A 17,610-nucleotide genomic window follows, 5' to 3' on the forward strand; every position below is an offset into this window, starting at 1 on the left:
TAAAGCTAAATATTACATAAATGTTTTGTCAGAACCAGGAGGGAATGGTAAGACGATCTGGAAACAAACAGTTTACTGAATCCCAATGCACGTACTAATTACAAATATGAACTTGCAGTAGCATAAAAAATCTTAACTGATTCTGCTCAGCTAGCAACAATGTTTAAAGATTTTTTTCTTCTCCTCAGTTAAAACTTGGCATCAAAGTTCCTACTTTCCTAATTTTATAAACTATAATATTCTAAAATGGATTTGTAAGTGTTTAAATGGATATGCACCTACACCATTAAGCGATTGCATACAGAGACTGCAGGGCAATAGCAGATCTACGACAGCAGCTTTAGATGGAAATTGTAAGATCCCCATTCGAAGAACCACTTTGGCTCGTAATGCTCTGTCCATGAGAGGATCTGCAGTTTGGAACTCATTTCCTGTTCATTTAAAGTCCGTAACCAGTTTTAATACGTTCAAAAAACTAACAAAACTCTGGTTATGTCAAAAACAGAACTGTATCCATTTTTGATGTTTTATGTTTCACTGTTTGTTTGTAGATGTTAACATTATGTTGTGCTATTTTAAATGATTATCACTTCAATTTTTAAGAGGTACTGTTTAGGGACAAGTGCTGCAAATTAGCTGTTGCTATTGCACTATGACACAAACATGGGACTGCTGTTCTGCACAGTTTGTCTACGTCAGTGGTGCCAAAGGTCGGTCCTCCAGGGCCGGCATCCTGCATGTTTTAGTTCTCTCCCTGCTGGGAGTAGCAACCTTTCCAGCAGGTCATTGTTCTTCTTAGACCTTCTAATGAGCCATCATTGGATCCAGGTGCGTTAAACCAGGGAGAGAACTAAAACATCCAGGATGCCGGTGTTCTGTCTTTGTCGATGTGTGTCTGTCCCTATCAAATAAACTTAATAATAATAATAATAATAATAATAATAATAATAATAATAATAATAATAATAATAATTATTTTATATGTTTTTTTAGTCTTTAAAATAGAAAAATTAAGAAAACTAAGAATGCATAATTTTTGTTTTCAGTATTTAAATTTTCAGGTAGGAACTCTAGTACGCCACCTAAACGCAACGAGACTCCCGTTTGCTTGTGGTAATTGTAGTCCATTTTGCATCGAGTCGCCCTCATCCTTCTCAATAAAAGAACTACAAGTCCCAGATTCGACAACGCGGAAACGCCACAACAAAGTAGTAGCAACACACTACGGTAGACGGAGGATGTCTTATGCTGGAAAGAAGAGAAAACTAGATAAAACCCGACAGGACCGGGTTTACTTTGACAGCTATTCTGATGTGACGGTACATGAAGAGATGATAGCAGACTACGTCCGGACCAACACCTACCGGACGGCTATTTTAAAGAACAGTGAGTTGATAAGGGGTAAAGTGGTGCTGGATGTCGGGGCAGGAACCGGCGTTTTAAGCATCTTCTGCGCTCAAGCTGGCGCTAAGAAAGTGTACGCTGTGGAGGCCTGCTCCATAGCCGAGCAGGCGGTGGAAATAGTGAAGCAGAACAACGTAGAGGACGTAGTGGAAGTCATAAGGGGTACGGTGGAGACGGTAGAGCTGCCGGAGAAGGTGGAGGTGATAGTGAGCGAGTGGATGGGCTACGCACTGCTGCACGAGTCCATGCTCAACTCGGTGCTGTACGCTCGGGACAGGTGGCTGAAGGCCGGCGGACTCATCCTGCCGAGCCGAGCGGAGCTCTACATCACCCCCATCAGCGACCCGGTGGTGGAGGACCGCCTGTACTTCTGGTACACCGTCAAAGAGCAGTACGGCGTCGACATGTCCTGCATGTCCAACTTCGCTCGGAGGTGTATTAAGAACTCGGACATAATCGTGAGCAACGTGGCCATGGAGGACGTTCTCTCCCACCCGGCCCGCTTCGCCGAGCTCGACCTGCATTCGGTGACGGTGGAGGAGCTGCGGACGGTGAAGGGCCGCTTCACGTGCGAGTCGTTCGGCTCGGCTGCGGTGAACGCTTTCTGTGTCTACTTCACGGTGACTTTTCCCTGCCCGGAAAAACCGCACTCGCTCGTTCTGTCCACGTCTCCGTTCTACCCGGAGACCCACTGGAAGCAGGCGGTCCTGTACCTGGACTCCCCCGTGGAGGTGGTGCAGGACACGCCGTTTAGCGGAGAGGTTAGCATGTTTCCCTCCGAGGACAGCTCCAGACACATATGTATCCATGTGGACTACACTATAGGCGAACAAAAAGAACAGTCTAAGACTTTTTCCATACCTGATTGGACCGCCGAGCCTCAGCCATAGTGGGGTTTTAGCATGAACTCACTTCCTTCCCCAAACTACTTTTGATTTGTCATATTTACAGTTCTACTCACTGGATTGATAAAGTGGTGAAAGTATGATTGCAACGAACCTGATACAAACCATTAACATTCAATGTTACATATGCTAAAAATCTGTCAATTTCTGATATTTACTCATTTCTTATGGCTGAAGTACCAAAATATATATACATTAAATTTTATGCAGTTGCTACAATTTGATTAAATCAGCAGTACAGGTTTTATTCAAACATTGAAGCTTATTTTAACCCAATAAAATGTTGAATAAAGTGATACCTGCCTAATCTTTGTGTGTAAATTTAACCTTTCAAAATGGGTTTTTATGAACCTTAAGGATCTTCTATACATTTATGCTGTGCGTCCATCTACAACAGGAGGCTGTTTTCCTCCATTTGCCATTTTGTTCCCAATTTTGTACAGTTTTGAGAAGGAACAGTCTGCAGTGAGTTCATCTGAGTTCAGACCCGCCTTTAGGATGTTTCAGAGTCAGTTGCCTATAAAAAGCAACCATTTACTCCGTTTACTGTGAAGAAATGGGGGTATTTAAAAACAGAGCACCAAAAGTTTTCAGGCCCCTTCAATTTTTTCCAGATTTCATCTGCTTTCCTAGAAAATCACTCAACTCGGTGGTGGTGGAGGCAAAAATTCACTCCATGTAGGCAAGGACACAGTCTGACAGACTTCCAGCTGTAATTGCAGTAAAATCTATTTTTTATAGAGTATTGTTTCAGTGGGGCTGAAGTAAAAATATACAAATGGGTCGGAAGATTTGCAGTCAAGTCACGATTGATTTCACTCAATGGTTGTTCCATCCAGAACAGAGCTGGTACATGTTATTCCTCGCTAATACAAGGTTGACATTTTGTAAAAATGAAGCTCCACAGACTCATCCAGAGATCACAAACCTTTACGAAGCAGACTGCCAATTTTGCACTTGAACCTACTGACGGAAATTTGTCCAGAGCCAAAAACTGAAAGGGAAAAATCTGAATTTGAATTAATATGCAACCTTTCTTTGCAAAATCTAAAATCTAATGATTTTATCCAAGGTTTTAGGTTTGAGAAATAAGAAAACTCTTCTACTGCACATATTTGAATAGCATGGGGCCATTTCCATTACAAAGAAAAAGCTTGCTGACAAAAAAAATAAGACCTTGCTTGTAATGTTGGTCTCATCGTAATTATTTTAGCTTTTGTTCAGACATGAACGTATCGTTTAATGGCTGCAGTCCTCTGATCTACACAATGCATTATAGAATGAAGTTCTCAGTCACTTATAAAATAAGAAAAGGCAAAAAAATCAGTTTCACTTGTAAGAAAATCACTAAATCAAATTCTCAGATTTAACTTGAATGTTGTGAACGCATTACAACAGGTTAGACAGACTGTCAATCCTTTACTTTGAAACTCTTGTTTGAAACGCCAACCGTATCGATCATCCAGGTGGAATAACCGATCATTTTAGACGATTCTAGTCGTTTTCAGTTGTTTGTCCTATGTTCATAGGAAAACAGTATGCAGGAAATGTTATTTTGAGTTCATAATTTGTGTCTAAATGAGTATTTCATCCTAGTACAATCACGTTTTCATTCAGACATACAATTACATCTTTTTTTCCCCAAAAATAACTTCAAACAAATAAAATCCCACCGACGTCCTGAGATTGTAACCGTGAAACGTCTGGACATGAATCTCATCTTACCTTCTGCTGGGAAAAAAGTGATCATAACTGTAATGTTGGATCAAACAGTGTTCAGCTATTTCTGTAGGTGCATTATTATTTTGTTCTTTTGCAATATTGTGTTACTCGCAGGTCGAAGGAAGGACAACATGTTGTAACTGTAGCAGACAGCATGAACGCTGACTTAAAGCCAGGTTGCACTTTTTTTTTTTTAATGGCTTCTATCACCTTTAAAAACTTCTGGAAACATAAAATCAACTCTGTGACTAAAGGTCAGAAACAGATTTGGTGTTAGAAACATCCTACTCTTGTTTTTTGTTGTTTTTTCCCCAACTTCAAAATTAGCAAATTAATATCTTAAAGCAGTCATGATCTGAAGTCCACTTTTTTTATTTCACTGTGAGCAAATCCATTATTTATCTATTGGGGTGGGAAAAAAATTGCAAGCTCAATTTTGGTATTACCATTTGATGATAATTTTACGAAGTGGAACCATATAGTAAAGAGAACTGGTCCAAGTACTAAACCCTGTGGTGCTCCACAAGTAACGCCCGGAGCGTGAATATTTATCATTTGCCTAAGCAGTCTGGAATCTGTTGCGACATGCGACATAAACCAGCCGAGTTCTGTTCCTTTGATCCCTACAGCATGTCTGAACCATTCTAAGATAATTGTGTGACCAATTATCAAACTCTGACAGTTTGATAAAGACATAATTCTCTTATCTGAGGCAATGAGAATGTCTTGGGTGACTTTCATAGCCTCTGTGCTGTGATGGCTCTGATATCTGACAGAAGCTCTTCAATCATCTTTAAATGCTCACATAAACCAGTAGCTGCTATTAAAAAAACAAAAAAAAAGACTGATAAAGGAAGCTTAGACATGGGGTCAACAATGTTTTTTTTGTTTGGTTTTTCAATGTAGAGCCAGCAGGAGATTAATTTTTTCTTGGCACTTTGGCATTGCTTGTACCTATTTGCGCATTTTTAAAAATGTTGGGGAAAGAGGCTCTGACCTATAGTTGAACTATGGCTTGCAGGTAATAAATGATTGTCTCTTGAGGCATTTTGTGAGGGTTATCAAAAGTACTTTTGAAAGCAATCCTGTTCTTCTATAACCAAAGAAAGACCTCCACATTCTCTGGTTTGTTCCCAGTGTTGGCTGGACATGACCAGAAAACCCCGTTGACAATAATCCTTTTTTCACAGCCATGGATGTTGGGAGGTATTTAACTGCCAAAAATCCAGGATCTCAATACAGTCATGGGGATGAGCGCATCTTTGCTTTTTGCAGCACATGTTCTGTTGGCATCTTTCAGTAGTGACCATCAGATAGGTGGATTTGGAAATCCATCTGAACATGGGCATGATTTTGACTGTTGTGAAGGAGAAGCTGAGCCACATGGTGACGTTCTCATTGTCTTTTTATTCTGTGGTTCATGACCAAAATAAAAAAAATAACCAGATGCTAGATTCATGTCGCTGCAATGTGCTTTCACTGTAAGCCCGCTGCTCTCGCACATCGGAAAGTGTCAGCTGAGCTGGTTCATCTGATCAGGATGGACCCCCCCTGGGAGCCAGGGACAGACGTAGGACGATACGGAGGGGCCACACATTCCTTCTGGCCTGGGAGTACCTTGAAATTCTCTGAAATGAGCTGAACCGTGTCACTGGGAAGAGAGATCGCAAGGTTTCCCACCTGGAATAAGAGGATGGATGGATGAAACCCACTGCTATTCTAATTCAACATCATCTGGTTTCAGAAACAAGACTTTTCCCTTAAGACTTTGTTCTGAAGTTAGAAAGGCACGTGAGTCCTTTTGTGTAAGTCTTTGTTCCAGACAGATTCTTTAACTTTCCACTGAAATAAAGTTATTTAGTTGCAATCTGCCTATTGTATACCTGCACTGACTTAATATCTCTGCAAGGGCGGGGGAAAAAAAAGACCATCAGGCAGGACAAAGGAAGGTGGCCAGAGAATGGAAATGTCAACTGCAGAGCAGGCAGCCGCTGACAAGTGGACAATCCCACTCTCGCATGCATGGCCACTCTCCGCTGGTAGATTCTAAACTAATTGTGATCCATTCCTGCCTCAAATAATTTGGAAACCATTAGAAAGAAGTGTTGGTACTTGAAATGGGATTATTTGTGTTGTATCACACAGCAATTTAGGGGCCAATCGATAGGCTATGTGCTTAATCTAACTGATTTCAACAGCCATTGTTCACTGGTCAGCCGGAGAACAAGACGGGGGCATCTAAAGAGGAAGAAGTGCAACAAATAATGCTCTCTTTGGATTTTTTTCTGTTTACCTTCTTTCTTAAAAGATTGAGAAACAATTATTTGGCTATAAATGACCCTCATGTCATTTTTTTTAAATACATATATCAGTGCATTTTTATTGGAAAATTATAATTTAACACCCATAATAGGGGTATTTTTTTAATTTACATTTTTCAACAAGTGATAGTCTTTTCTCTGCTCATAATTCTCTGTTTGGAGCATATGAGGTATGATACCAAGACTGGAGATCTAATGTTGGTTCCCTAAATGAAGCATGTTTTCCCTGAATGTCTTTTAAATCTTTCCTTTATTCTAAGCTTACTGGTGGATTCTTCCGCTTATTTTGATGTATGAAAAAGTTGGATGCGCACAATACCTATAATATGTTAGGACACTTCAAAAATTGCCTACACATACGACACGCAAGTATGATGTTTTAATATGAGGGACGTTAATGCATTTTACATTCAGTAAATCCAATCCAATGTGACTCTAACGTGTATAAAATACAAAGTTTGGTTTAACAGTAAATGACCCATTTGTACTTCCAGCGGCTTTTCAGTTACGTTCAACATATTGTGAACATATTTCTACACTCTTCAGAGGTACACAACTGTAGGCTTTAAAAAAAAAATTAAAGACAGTCAGATGGTTTATAATTTGTTGCCACCATTAACTCTGTGTATTCTTCTATTAAAACAAATCGAGGAAGATTGCGCCTTGTTCTGCTGGGAATTTCTTCCAGTTTGAGGAGAGAGGTTCCTCTCCACTGTCCCCACATGCTTGCCCAGAATTTTGAAGATGACTGCAAATGGAGGTGGAGTTTCCACTGATTGCATCAACACAACTTTTCACAAATTGGGTATACATGTAAATTTTTTTTTTTTTTTTTTTTGATGGTACCGTGTTATTTGGAGAAATTGCATGCTTTTACTTGGAATGTAATAGAATGAACTGATTTGAATTTGATTCGGATTGACCTGAATTCTGTATAGTTTGCCTTTTAAATTTTTTAGAACATTTTTTCCCCTAACGCCTGTTGGGTATAAATAACCTTGGCCAAGTGTAGTCTTACAGGGATTTTTAAATCTTAAACAAAAGCTGTGAAAAATAAAATAAATAAATTAATTAATAAATAAAGCATTTCTCGCTCTCATTTATAAATCAATTCCCACTGAAAGCTGACTAGACTCTTGTTGCGAACGGTGTCTAATCATGGCCCCTCATTCATCCTTGCAAGCTAATAACGCCACAAATTAGGCAACGGGATTCAGTTCCCAGCGTCATTTACAGTAACCAATATTTCTGTCAGCATTTCCTGCGAGGACAAATTAGCGATATGTTATTGACAAAAGCTAATCTGGCCGAGCGGCAGACCACACTGTTCGTCATCATTATCGTTAGCAACAAGAACTGACCCCCTCTGGCCCACTCCTCGTCCCCTCAAAATAACTCCAGACCGGCGCACTGTTTGTCCCCGCCTATTTATTTCCTGGAGGGAGTAACAGGAGCGTACACTTATTCAAATGAGAAACAGAACCGGTATTTATTCTAGCCCTGAGCTGAAAAGCTCGGCTGAGGAAGCCGCTGCCTATCAGAAAAGCATCCAGCTGAAAGCACCGAGGCGTGACTCCGATGGACGGACACACACACACACACACACACACACACGCGCGCGCGCATACACACACTGACGCAGCACACAACAAGGATGGATTTGGTTGGCGCCTGTTAAGAAACTAAATCCCAAATCGCACAACGCGGCACGTAAATCTGAACGGGATGGCCCCGATTCCCAATCAGCCCGAGGCAGCGAAGTACAAATCCACCAAACTGTGCGCCCTGCGTTCCCCCCTCCCCACTAATCCATTTTCAATCATGCACTTTTTGGATTATACCTTCATGTAATTCTTCTCAGGTATTGTTTTATAACTTAATATTGTATTTTTCAATTTGGGGTGAGGTGGGTTACGGGATCAGGGGCGTGGCGCAGGATTGGATGAGCGGCGGCCCGTCTGGAAGCGGCAGATTGGGAGCTGCGTGTCGGCGGGAAGCTGAAAGGAGCCCGATAAACCGCTTTGACTGGGAGTCCAAGCAGAGCAGGTGCAGAAAGGTGGTAAGAATGACCTGATTCAGTCTCTGTGAGGCGATCTGCCTTTCACTGCGAAACGTCCGACTCACACAAAACAGCATCTTCTACCGACTGTCTCACCTTCAGCTGAGGGTTTGAATCTGAAACGTTATTTGCCGTTTTCCTAATCTGCAAAGTCAAACGCTTCTTCTCAACTAACCTTTCACCTCTGCCCACATTTTGGACTCACATAACCTTTTCACTGTTGCTCAAAATGTGGTAGATATTTAATCATTTTTTGTAATTAAGCGCTAAACTGAGATCAGACACTACGTCCAATGATCTATTTTTAAAAATCCAAATCTTCCTTCAACCTCCAGCAATAAATGTAATTATAAATTAAATTGGAAGAAGTCATTATAGCAGTTACAAAGTCAAATCTGTGAATCAGTTTCTCTTATTTCATTACACCGACACACACACACACAAAAAAACCCTGAATATGGTATCACTGTCTTTCATAAACTCTGGTTAGGAGAACAAGAGGCAGCCTTTTAAACCTTTGCACACATTGTATTCAGCTTGAGGCATTCAAATAAGTTTGATTAGATTAAGGCATTAAAATGGACTCATTTACATTTGGCCACACCTGAAACAGTTTGCTTTGTTTGGCATGATTGGAAAGTCAATAGAAAACAGCCAAGATGTCAGAATTGTGGAGCTGTGCAAGTCTGGTTCATCCTTGGGAACAATTTCAAAAATACTGAAGGCGTCACATTTATTTGTTGGAACGAATATGCAGACAAGATGAGGATGCCCAACCACTATAATGCTCAAGAAGAAGACGGGTTCTGTGTCCCAGAGATGAGAGTATTTTAGTTCAAAGTGTGGACGTAGACCCCCGAAAACAAAAAAACAGAGACATTGTGAAGATGCTGCTGAAGCTGGTAAGACTGTGTCGTTATCCACAGTGTCCTGAAACGCCGCTCAGCACGGAGGAATCCATTTCTCCAAAAGAAACATGAAAAGCCAATTACAGTTTGCAAATGTACCCAGGGAAATCGAACTTCATTTCTGGAGACATGTCCTCATGTTTGACAAAACTAAAGTGGAGCTGTTTGACCATGATGACCATCGTTACATTTAGAGGAAAAATGGGGGCGCTTGTACCATCCCAACTGTTTAGCATGGCAGTGGCAGCATCTTGTTGTGGTGCCGTTTTGCTGAAAGTAGATGACATCATGAGGAAAGAAGGTAAAGCAGAAATACTGAAGCAACATCTAAAGTCATCAGCCAGGAAGTTAAAACTTGATTGGTCTTCCAAATGGACAATAACCCTCAGCATTGCAGCCAAAGTGGCTTAAGGACAATAAAGTTCATGTTTTGTCAACCCTGTAGAGACGTTGATGGGCAGATCTGGCAAAAAGGTGTGTGAGTGAGGCAGCCTACAAACCTGACTGAGTTCCTCCAGTTCAGTCAGGAGGATCGAACCAGAACAAGCAACTGTGGACCGAAAGGAAAACAGGTGGAAAGAAAAAAATAAATGAAGACAACAGAGGACGACATTTTACTGCATTCTCAAGTAAAAGTGGATGTAATTTATCTGGCAGAAATTGTAATTCCCATCTAGTTGCTGAAAGACGACGGTCCATAAAATTTTGTCCAGAAAAGAAGAAATGTCTTTCACTAAAGTGAAAGACATTTCACTTTAGTGAAATTTACCAGTCAAATTTCACTGGTAAATTTGAAAGATGCACAACAGAGAAACGATACATTTCTCTATTGATAGTCTGGTAGTTCTACGGCGATTTCCCCCATTTCTCTACACACTGTTGTGAATGTCTTCTTTTTTTAAAAAGACCTGTGGGATTTTTTTTTTTTTTTTAAGAATTACTCCAACCTCTTCTTTCTCTTCCGCTTCACCGACTAACAAACACTTTCTTCTTCTGGATAAAACCAACATTACCCTCCATTGAACAATTGCAAAAAAAAAAAAAAAAAAAAAAAAGAATCCAATATTTCCACTCTCGGGTTCCGGCTGACAGAGTTCTGAAAAAGAAAAAAGAAGAAAAGAAAAGCATCTTAGACCATCTATCTTCTAATAACCATTATAATATGACAAAGAAAAATTAAGAAAAGGAAGTATATTACACAAGGGAGGGAGCGGGATCCTGGAAGACAGAAGCCTGATCGCGGGTCTCTCAATCTTAGAGCCATCGAACAAACTCACTGATGGATTTCTAGGCTCATCCTTCGCCGGTTCATGAATAGAAATCCTTCCCCTCATTCAGACATTCTCATTGGCGACCTCCAGCACATCTCATGTAACACCATCCCTCCCTCGTGTGTTAATACACCCTTACTAATTCGTGTTTCGCTACTTCAGCCTGACGTTGTCGCTCAGCTCCGTGTTGACGACCCCCGGCGCCCTCAATGCAGACCGTGAACTTTGTGTGTCTGGGCCTTGGAGGCATCGGGCGAAAAAAAAAAAAGAAAGAGAAAAAAGAGCCAAAACATCTAAAGATGGGCCTTCAGAAATGTATTGTGAGCGAACGTTTTACAGGGTGTCTTTGTGTCGAGTCAATAAAAGGGGGATTAAATGAGCTCTTTGGTAGCCTCATGTGGCGCTCTCCCCTTTCTTGTCGCCGAGCGAATTATAAAAAGAGGTTCATGTCAGGCGAGTCGCCCTTGGGCTCAGAGAGGAGAGGCGAAAACGAGAGGGAGGCAGCTGAGAGGAGCCGTCTCCCCGTCTCTCTAGGAAAGAGAAGACGACGAATTGGGCTAGATTTGAACTCTGCCATAAACCAAGAAGATGTCGTTGGTGCGTTTTGCTCTCTTATTTGCAACGGCGAATCAGTTTACGTGCTGATTTTTAAAATTTATTTGTATATTTTGGCTCACGTGTTGCTTTAAAAGCCTTCTGTAAATAGAGAAAGGCGTTGGTACACATAAGAGACGATGACCAGAGCGAAAGCAGTGGTCACCACACGAGAGAATCAGACATAACATTTTAAAACATTTCTCCTTTTAAGATTATTTTCAAAGTTTGCTTATTAACTAAAATATATTTTCTTCAAGCCGCAGTTCAAAAGTCATGCGTTTCATTAAGTACCCAATAATGCAGCAGCTTTATTGAATTATAGTGTCTTAATTTCTGAACACTGACTACTGTAGCCTGCAAACAAGCTACAGAACCTTCACATTTTCTTATCTTTATGTGACGCAGCAACAGAAAGTAGTGCCCCATTGTAAAGTGGAAAGTAAAAGATGCATGGTCTTCAGTTTTTCTCATGATTAAAACTCTTAAAAACATGATATGTATTCAGTTCTTGGTGTTCTCCTGCATTGCCATGTGTCCTACTCAACCGTTCCCATCTTCTCCACTGTGGGAACGGTGAGATCAGGTTGACGTGTTGTGGGCTAAAAAGTTCAAAGCCACTCTTATCTTCCATGTTTGTTGCGTTCCCTTCATGGACTGTGGCAAAACACAAACAGAGATTCTTATGATTTGGCTTTCTTCTTGCCACTCCACATAACTCCAGATTTGTGACCAATAGTTGTCCCGTTGAAAGACTGTCTCACCTGGGAATCAAACATGGAGAACCAACACTTAGTCTCTAATCCAGAACCAACATAAGATCCAGAGAAACCCCTTATAAATTAAGGACTACTTATTCTTAATTAAACATGAGGAATCAATATTTAGTCTTTTACTTTTGTGTTTTTTTTACCCTTACCTCTTTATCTTTTGGTTTTGTTGTTTTGTTTGTATTTTCTTCTAATTTTTGAACTGACTTGTTGCTGAAACTGTGCTGTACAAATAAAATGACCTTCCCTTACCTAAACTATGGATCTCTGTCTCCTCCGTAGTTATGGTGGGGTTCTCGAATGCGTTCCTGATGAATGTTCTTCTTGCCCGTTTCGTTTAAGTTGACAACCATAACTTTAGAGGTGTGCGGTTGTAGTCGCTTCCATTTTCACATGATGAGCAGAGAAGTTCAAAGAACAGGATGCTGTTCATTAACCAAACGGTGCTTCAAACGACTCAACTTCATCTAAATGTGTCTGGTGTGTCCCAGGAAGACATTGTTCACTAACTCTCTGGGGCCTTCGCTGAACAGGCTGGAATGCTAAAATAATAAATTACACTCTACTTACTAACTGTCTTCTCATGGAAACTGCAGTTTATTTAGGGGTAACTAAGGGTGGAATTTTATTCATAATGCATGTTGAATAAATCCTCTTTAGACTTATGTGCTGTTTTTTTTTTTTTTTTTGGCCAATGACATTGCTTAACCAATCCATTGATGTTTGAGATGAATGTTTTGCAAGGCATTGCATAATCTGGTTCAGTGATGATGGTGTCGATCTTGGGAAAAGCTGCTCAGCAGTCAAACATTAATTCATTAAAACCCCTCACAGGTTGAAGTATCTCAGTAAAAGGAGAGTTTTATCCTCCTCCTCATCATCATCTGTATTTTTGTTCTGACCTTTATCCAAAACAAAAAAACAAAAACAAAAAAGGGACTTTTGAACAAACCCCCGCTGGGACTGTAATGCCGCTTGACGCTCGTTAATGTGGCCATGGTGAAACGCCAACGAGCCGCCGAACTCATTGGAAGTTCGCGGTCGCGTTCCTGGTGGTTCTCAGCCGCACAGCGCGGGCTTCCGCCGGAGAATTAGACTTTCAGGTGGAAAGTCAATTGTCAAAGCCTGAGCGCCTCATTGTGTCTGAGAGCAGCGGGTCTGGTCACTCTCCTGCTGCCTCTGAGGCGCTTTCAAGGAAGCCCACTCGGAATCTCTTTATGTCTGTTTTTAACCAGCATTTTTTTAAATATATATATTTCTGATATCGTCTTTTAGAAAACACACACACACACACACAGAGAAATACGCAGTAGGATTTTTTTTCCTCCCCCCAATCCACCTGTGTGTTCTGCCTGCAGGCACCGGGGGCTCTCTTACACATTCCCCAGGAGCAACGGACACAAGTCGCCCCGTTTCGACAAAACATGTCCCGTTTTAAAGCGGATTTACTGGGCTGCAGCCGGCCACGCGGCGGGGCTGATCCAGACGGAGGGAAGCGCTGAGATAAAGAGAGAAAGAGGAGGAAAAAACAGCTAAGGTGAGAGGCTCAAACTGTCCAATTTATTATTTCTGTTATTATGGTATTAATCCCCGAGCTGTGGGCGCGCAAAGTTTTTGAAGCTCCGCTGTGACGCACGCCGAGTAGGTGGCCAAAAAAAAAAAAAAAAAAAAATTGCGCGTCGTGATTAGATGAAGTAAGATTGAAGAGCAGGATCTTTCTGTTTGCCTCATCTCTTTATCTCCTTGTGTGTGTGTTTCTTTTTTCTTTTTTTGTGCTCGCATTTGTCCAGCACTTTCTCAGCACAATCATCACCTTGGATGCTTAAGTCAGAAATCAGGTGCGGTCTTCTTGAGTTGAAAGACAAGCGCGGTTCATCATTTGAGCGACGTTTATTTATTTATTTATTTGCTTGTTCATTCATAGCTCATGAATTTTTGGAGATTTTTATTAATAGGACGTACAGTCGGTGCGCCGCGGAGCTTTCCACTGAATACACACTCCTCTGGTTTTCTCTAATGCCTCTCGTTCCAATGAGGTGAGAGTTCTGCGAGCCTTTTGACCCGCATTAAACGGAGCCCGAGCATCTGACTGGAGACCTCCGACACGCCGAGCCGTGTAGCGGGGTTGTCAAACTGTAAACCCGCGCGCCAAGTGTCACGACCCGAGTTCTGCTGGCACTGCTACCCCGATCTCCTGTCTACACTCTTTGTGATAATCAGTTAAAGTGCGATTGCGTGGAGTGGAGAGCTGCAGGAAGCGGCTTTAGGAGAAGGAGAGAATAAGTCTAATTAAGATGAGCTGAAGACATGGCGCGTCAATCTGCAGGGGCGGTCCCAGAAAGTTCCTAAGCGGTGCCCACTAATCTTTAGTTAGTTTCTATGTTGAAGAATTTTGATCTACTTTTTTTTTCTTTTTTTTTTTTGCACACACTCCTTCAGATTTCACACGTGCAAAGCTGTTTGTAGCTGCGTTTCCATTATAAATGTGCACACAACTTTGGCGATATTCCACTAATTTCAAAAAAGATACAATCTCGCAATTATCTGTATTTAGAAATGTGATAGAAGTCACATGTGAATAAGTTTGTTAAGTTTGTGGTTTTATCCACCTGCAGTAACATTTGGTTGTTGATCACATGACTTGTGTGATGTGGGGAAAAAAAGTGTTTTCGTTACAGTTTTTTGGAATACACAAATAAATCCAAAAATCCACCTCATCCCAGCACATTTAAAAAAAAAAAAAAGACCAGGTTTTTTTTTTTTCTTTCTTTTTTGGAGGGGGGGGGGCATCGGTGTGTTTCCATTAAGTAAATTTACTTTTGTGATTCCAATTTTCTCATTTATATGGTCAATGGAAACATCTTAAAACATAATCGTACGTGAATGTGACTAAATGAGAGATGACATGCTAAAATGACATATGGGGTGCGCAAAATGTATAAAACCCACGTATGGCACTCTGGAAAGGAATGAATTTTCTGAAACACAGAAATTCTCATGTGAAATCAATAGGAATTCACATGTGAGCCTATGATGTAAAATAACACCCTTGTAAAACCCCACAAGTGGAACAATTCTAGCATGTGTTTCACATGTGGGAATTACATAACAATAACATGTGCAACACATGAAGGAAAACTTACATGTGGAAGTTGTTTACACATGAGAAGCACATGTGAAAATATTCCACCTATGGAATATTTTCACATTTTTAGATGGGGGGTGGGGGGGTAAAATCATACATGTGAACCATATTTAGAAAATTTTCCCATATCTTAGGCAGGAATTATGTCATGTAGTAACATGTGAAAGGTGGGAAATTGTTTCACATGTATAAATTATATCGAGTCAAAACATGTTAAACATTTGGGGTAATGTTACATAGACCACTCGTATGGAAAAATTGTTCACGTTGGAGACATTTTCCAACGTGTTGCTCATGTAGAAATTAGAACATGTGAAACCCACTGAAATGTATCCACATGTAAAACGTGTTTTTCACATCTTACAGATTTTACTGACATTCTTGCTTTGGTCCTAAATATTTAATTTAAGGGCGGTGCTTGGACTTGATAGCTGGCAAAATAAAGGACAAAATGAGACAACTGTGACAAATCGATTGAAATTTGTTTTAATTTCAAAAAACTAAACTCATATTTTCTATGGATTCATTTAAAAATTAATCAATATTCAAGCATTTATTTCAGGAAACTTGGGTGCATAGCTTGCAGGTAATGAAAATTTAAACATAACTTAAAACAAAAGTATTTTTATTACATAAAAAAATGCTATGTTTTAGCCATGTCGTGGATGTAGCTTATACTTTCTCAACCACATTTTGGTCCTTCCACTTAACTTTCCACTGGACACAGCTGTATGTAATGACAGCAGATCTGAAGGCTCGGCCAGTTCGACCTTCTCTTGGTTGTTCTCTCATATGTTTTTTATGCATAGACTGAAAATATCTTAGATGCATTTACTGAATCGGTATTTGACCTGCCAAATACGGTCAAATCAGAGGTACATCTTTTAGTGCATTCTTCTCTTCCTTCTTTTATCCATCCATCCATCCATCCATCCATCTATCCATCCATCCATCCATCCATCCATCCATCCATCCATCCATTTTTCTTACACCCTTGTCCCTTAGGGGGGTCGGGAGGCTAGCTGGCTCCCATCTCCAGCTAACGTTCAGGGGGAGAGGCGGGGTACACCCTGGACTGGTCGCCATTCTGTTCCTTCTTTCATATAAAAACAAATATTTGCTCACTTTTTTAACGTAGCAGAGCGTTTTAGCTCATCAACACGGCCCAGACAAATGTTTCACTATCAGATCCCCCCCCGGACTTTCTCTAATTTTCAGAAGACATACTTTTTTCCCCCCCTAAAAGCTTCATTATTCCCTCGAGCCTGCGGGGACGCGCACCTGCGTGTGGGACATTTAACGCATCTCGTGAACTCCACTAAAAAGAGGTTCAACTCCTCCCTTCAGAGTTTCAACGCGGTCCCGATAGAGGATGGTGCTGCTGCTGCTGCGGCTGGTGCTGAATGCGAGCCGCTCGGCGCTGGCTGCAGTTTGAAGACGAGCTGGAGGAGGTGGAGGGGAGCGGAGGAGAGGAGAGAAACACCCTATAGGTGTGCGCGCGTATGTGTGTGAACGAGAAGAAGAAGAAGAAGAAAAAAAGAAGATGGGTGGGGGGGGGAGGGAAAGCTGAGTGCGCTGAGCGTGAGCCCGGGAGCGCATTATCTGGGCGCTCGGTGTGCCACGGAGAGACGCGACCAGGAGAAGATGCGGATCACCTCAGCAGCCGAGACTAACTGGTGGGATTCATGTCCCCCGCAGCTGAGTGGCTGAAACCTATTCGTAGGACGAAAATAGGAGGATCTCACACCGGCAGATCAAAGTTTTTTCTCTCTGTAGTTGGATTTTTTTAATTCTTTTTTTTTTTTTTTCTTCTTCCCCTGACGCCCGTGATGGAGCGCCACTTGGGAGAGAGAGGATGATGGACACTTTGGCACCTGCAGCACTCGTCCAGAAAATCCCTCCGTCTCCACAACAAGGCGCGCGCTGCTGACCGAGCCCTCAGGACGGCGATCGCTCATTTGTTTTGAAGTGGAAGAGGGGCAAAAAAAAAAAAAAAAGATTGGTTAAAAAAAAAAAAAAAAAAAAAAAAAAAAAAGAGAGGTGTAAGCTGGGGGATGTTGCGTGCAGCGATTCCTCGGAGACCCGACGTGCGCACTCATCATATTCCCGCCGAGGAGCGCACCTTAAAGAGAAGAGCTCCGGTCTGCCTTCACTGCTCACTCCCGCTGCTCGGAACTTGTTGAGCGGCTCTACAGAAGGGACATAAACCCCGGGGGGACGCGAGAAATGTAAGTTCTCCCTTTGTTCGCGAAGTTTGCGTCGAAATACGGCAACACCGTGGAGGTGGAGTTGAGGGGAAGTTAACCATGCTCCGGCTTTGGATGCGTTTCTCCCTGCAACAACGGGCACTTTTGTGTGTTTGGGGGACAAAATGCTCGTGGAGACGGGGGACGTAAATTTGGAAATCGAGTGTTTCCTTGGGACGTTTTAGGACGCGCCCCCTTGTGGAAGCTGTGGCCGACCGCGTCGCTATTTACTATATTCACAACTGTTTTTGTATCAAGCTTGTGT

At 41.5% G+C, this 17,610-nt stretch overlaps 1 protein-coding gene across 1 annotated transcript; it reads left to right on the forward strand.

The window, feature by feature from the left end:
* The first annotated feature begins 1,176 nt into the window (after positions 1-1,176).
* prmt6 (protein arginine methyltransferase 6) lies at positions 1,177-2,605 on the forward strand. The gene has a single exon (XM_015007045.2). It carries the CDS (start codon positions 1,239-1,241, stop codon positions 2,292-2,294), a length of 1,056 nt encoding a protein of 351 aa, XP_014862531.1. The 5' UTR covers positions 1,177-1,238; the 3' UTR covers positions 2,295-2,605.
* Positions 2,606-17,610: the final 15,005 nt, after the last annotated feature.

This window comes from Poecilia mexicana, unplaced genomic scaffold (genome assembly GCF_051168715.1).
Source record: "Poecilia mexicana isolate PSO_F unplaced genomic scaffold, ASM5116871v1 scaffold_20, whole genome shotgun sequence".
NCBI lineage: Eukaryota > Metazoa > Chordata > Actinopteri > Cyprinodontiformes > Poeciliidae > Poecilia > Poecilia mexicana.

What these genes read in the sequence shown, in the direction of transcription:
- prmt6 (XM_015007045.2), top strand. Translation starts at nt 1,239, where the DNA reads ATGTCTTATGCTGGAAAGAAGAGAAAACTAGATAAAACCCGACAGGAC.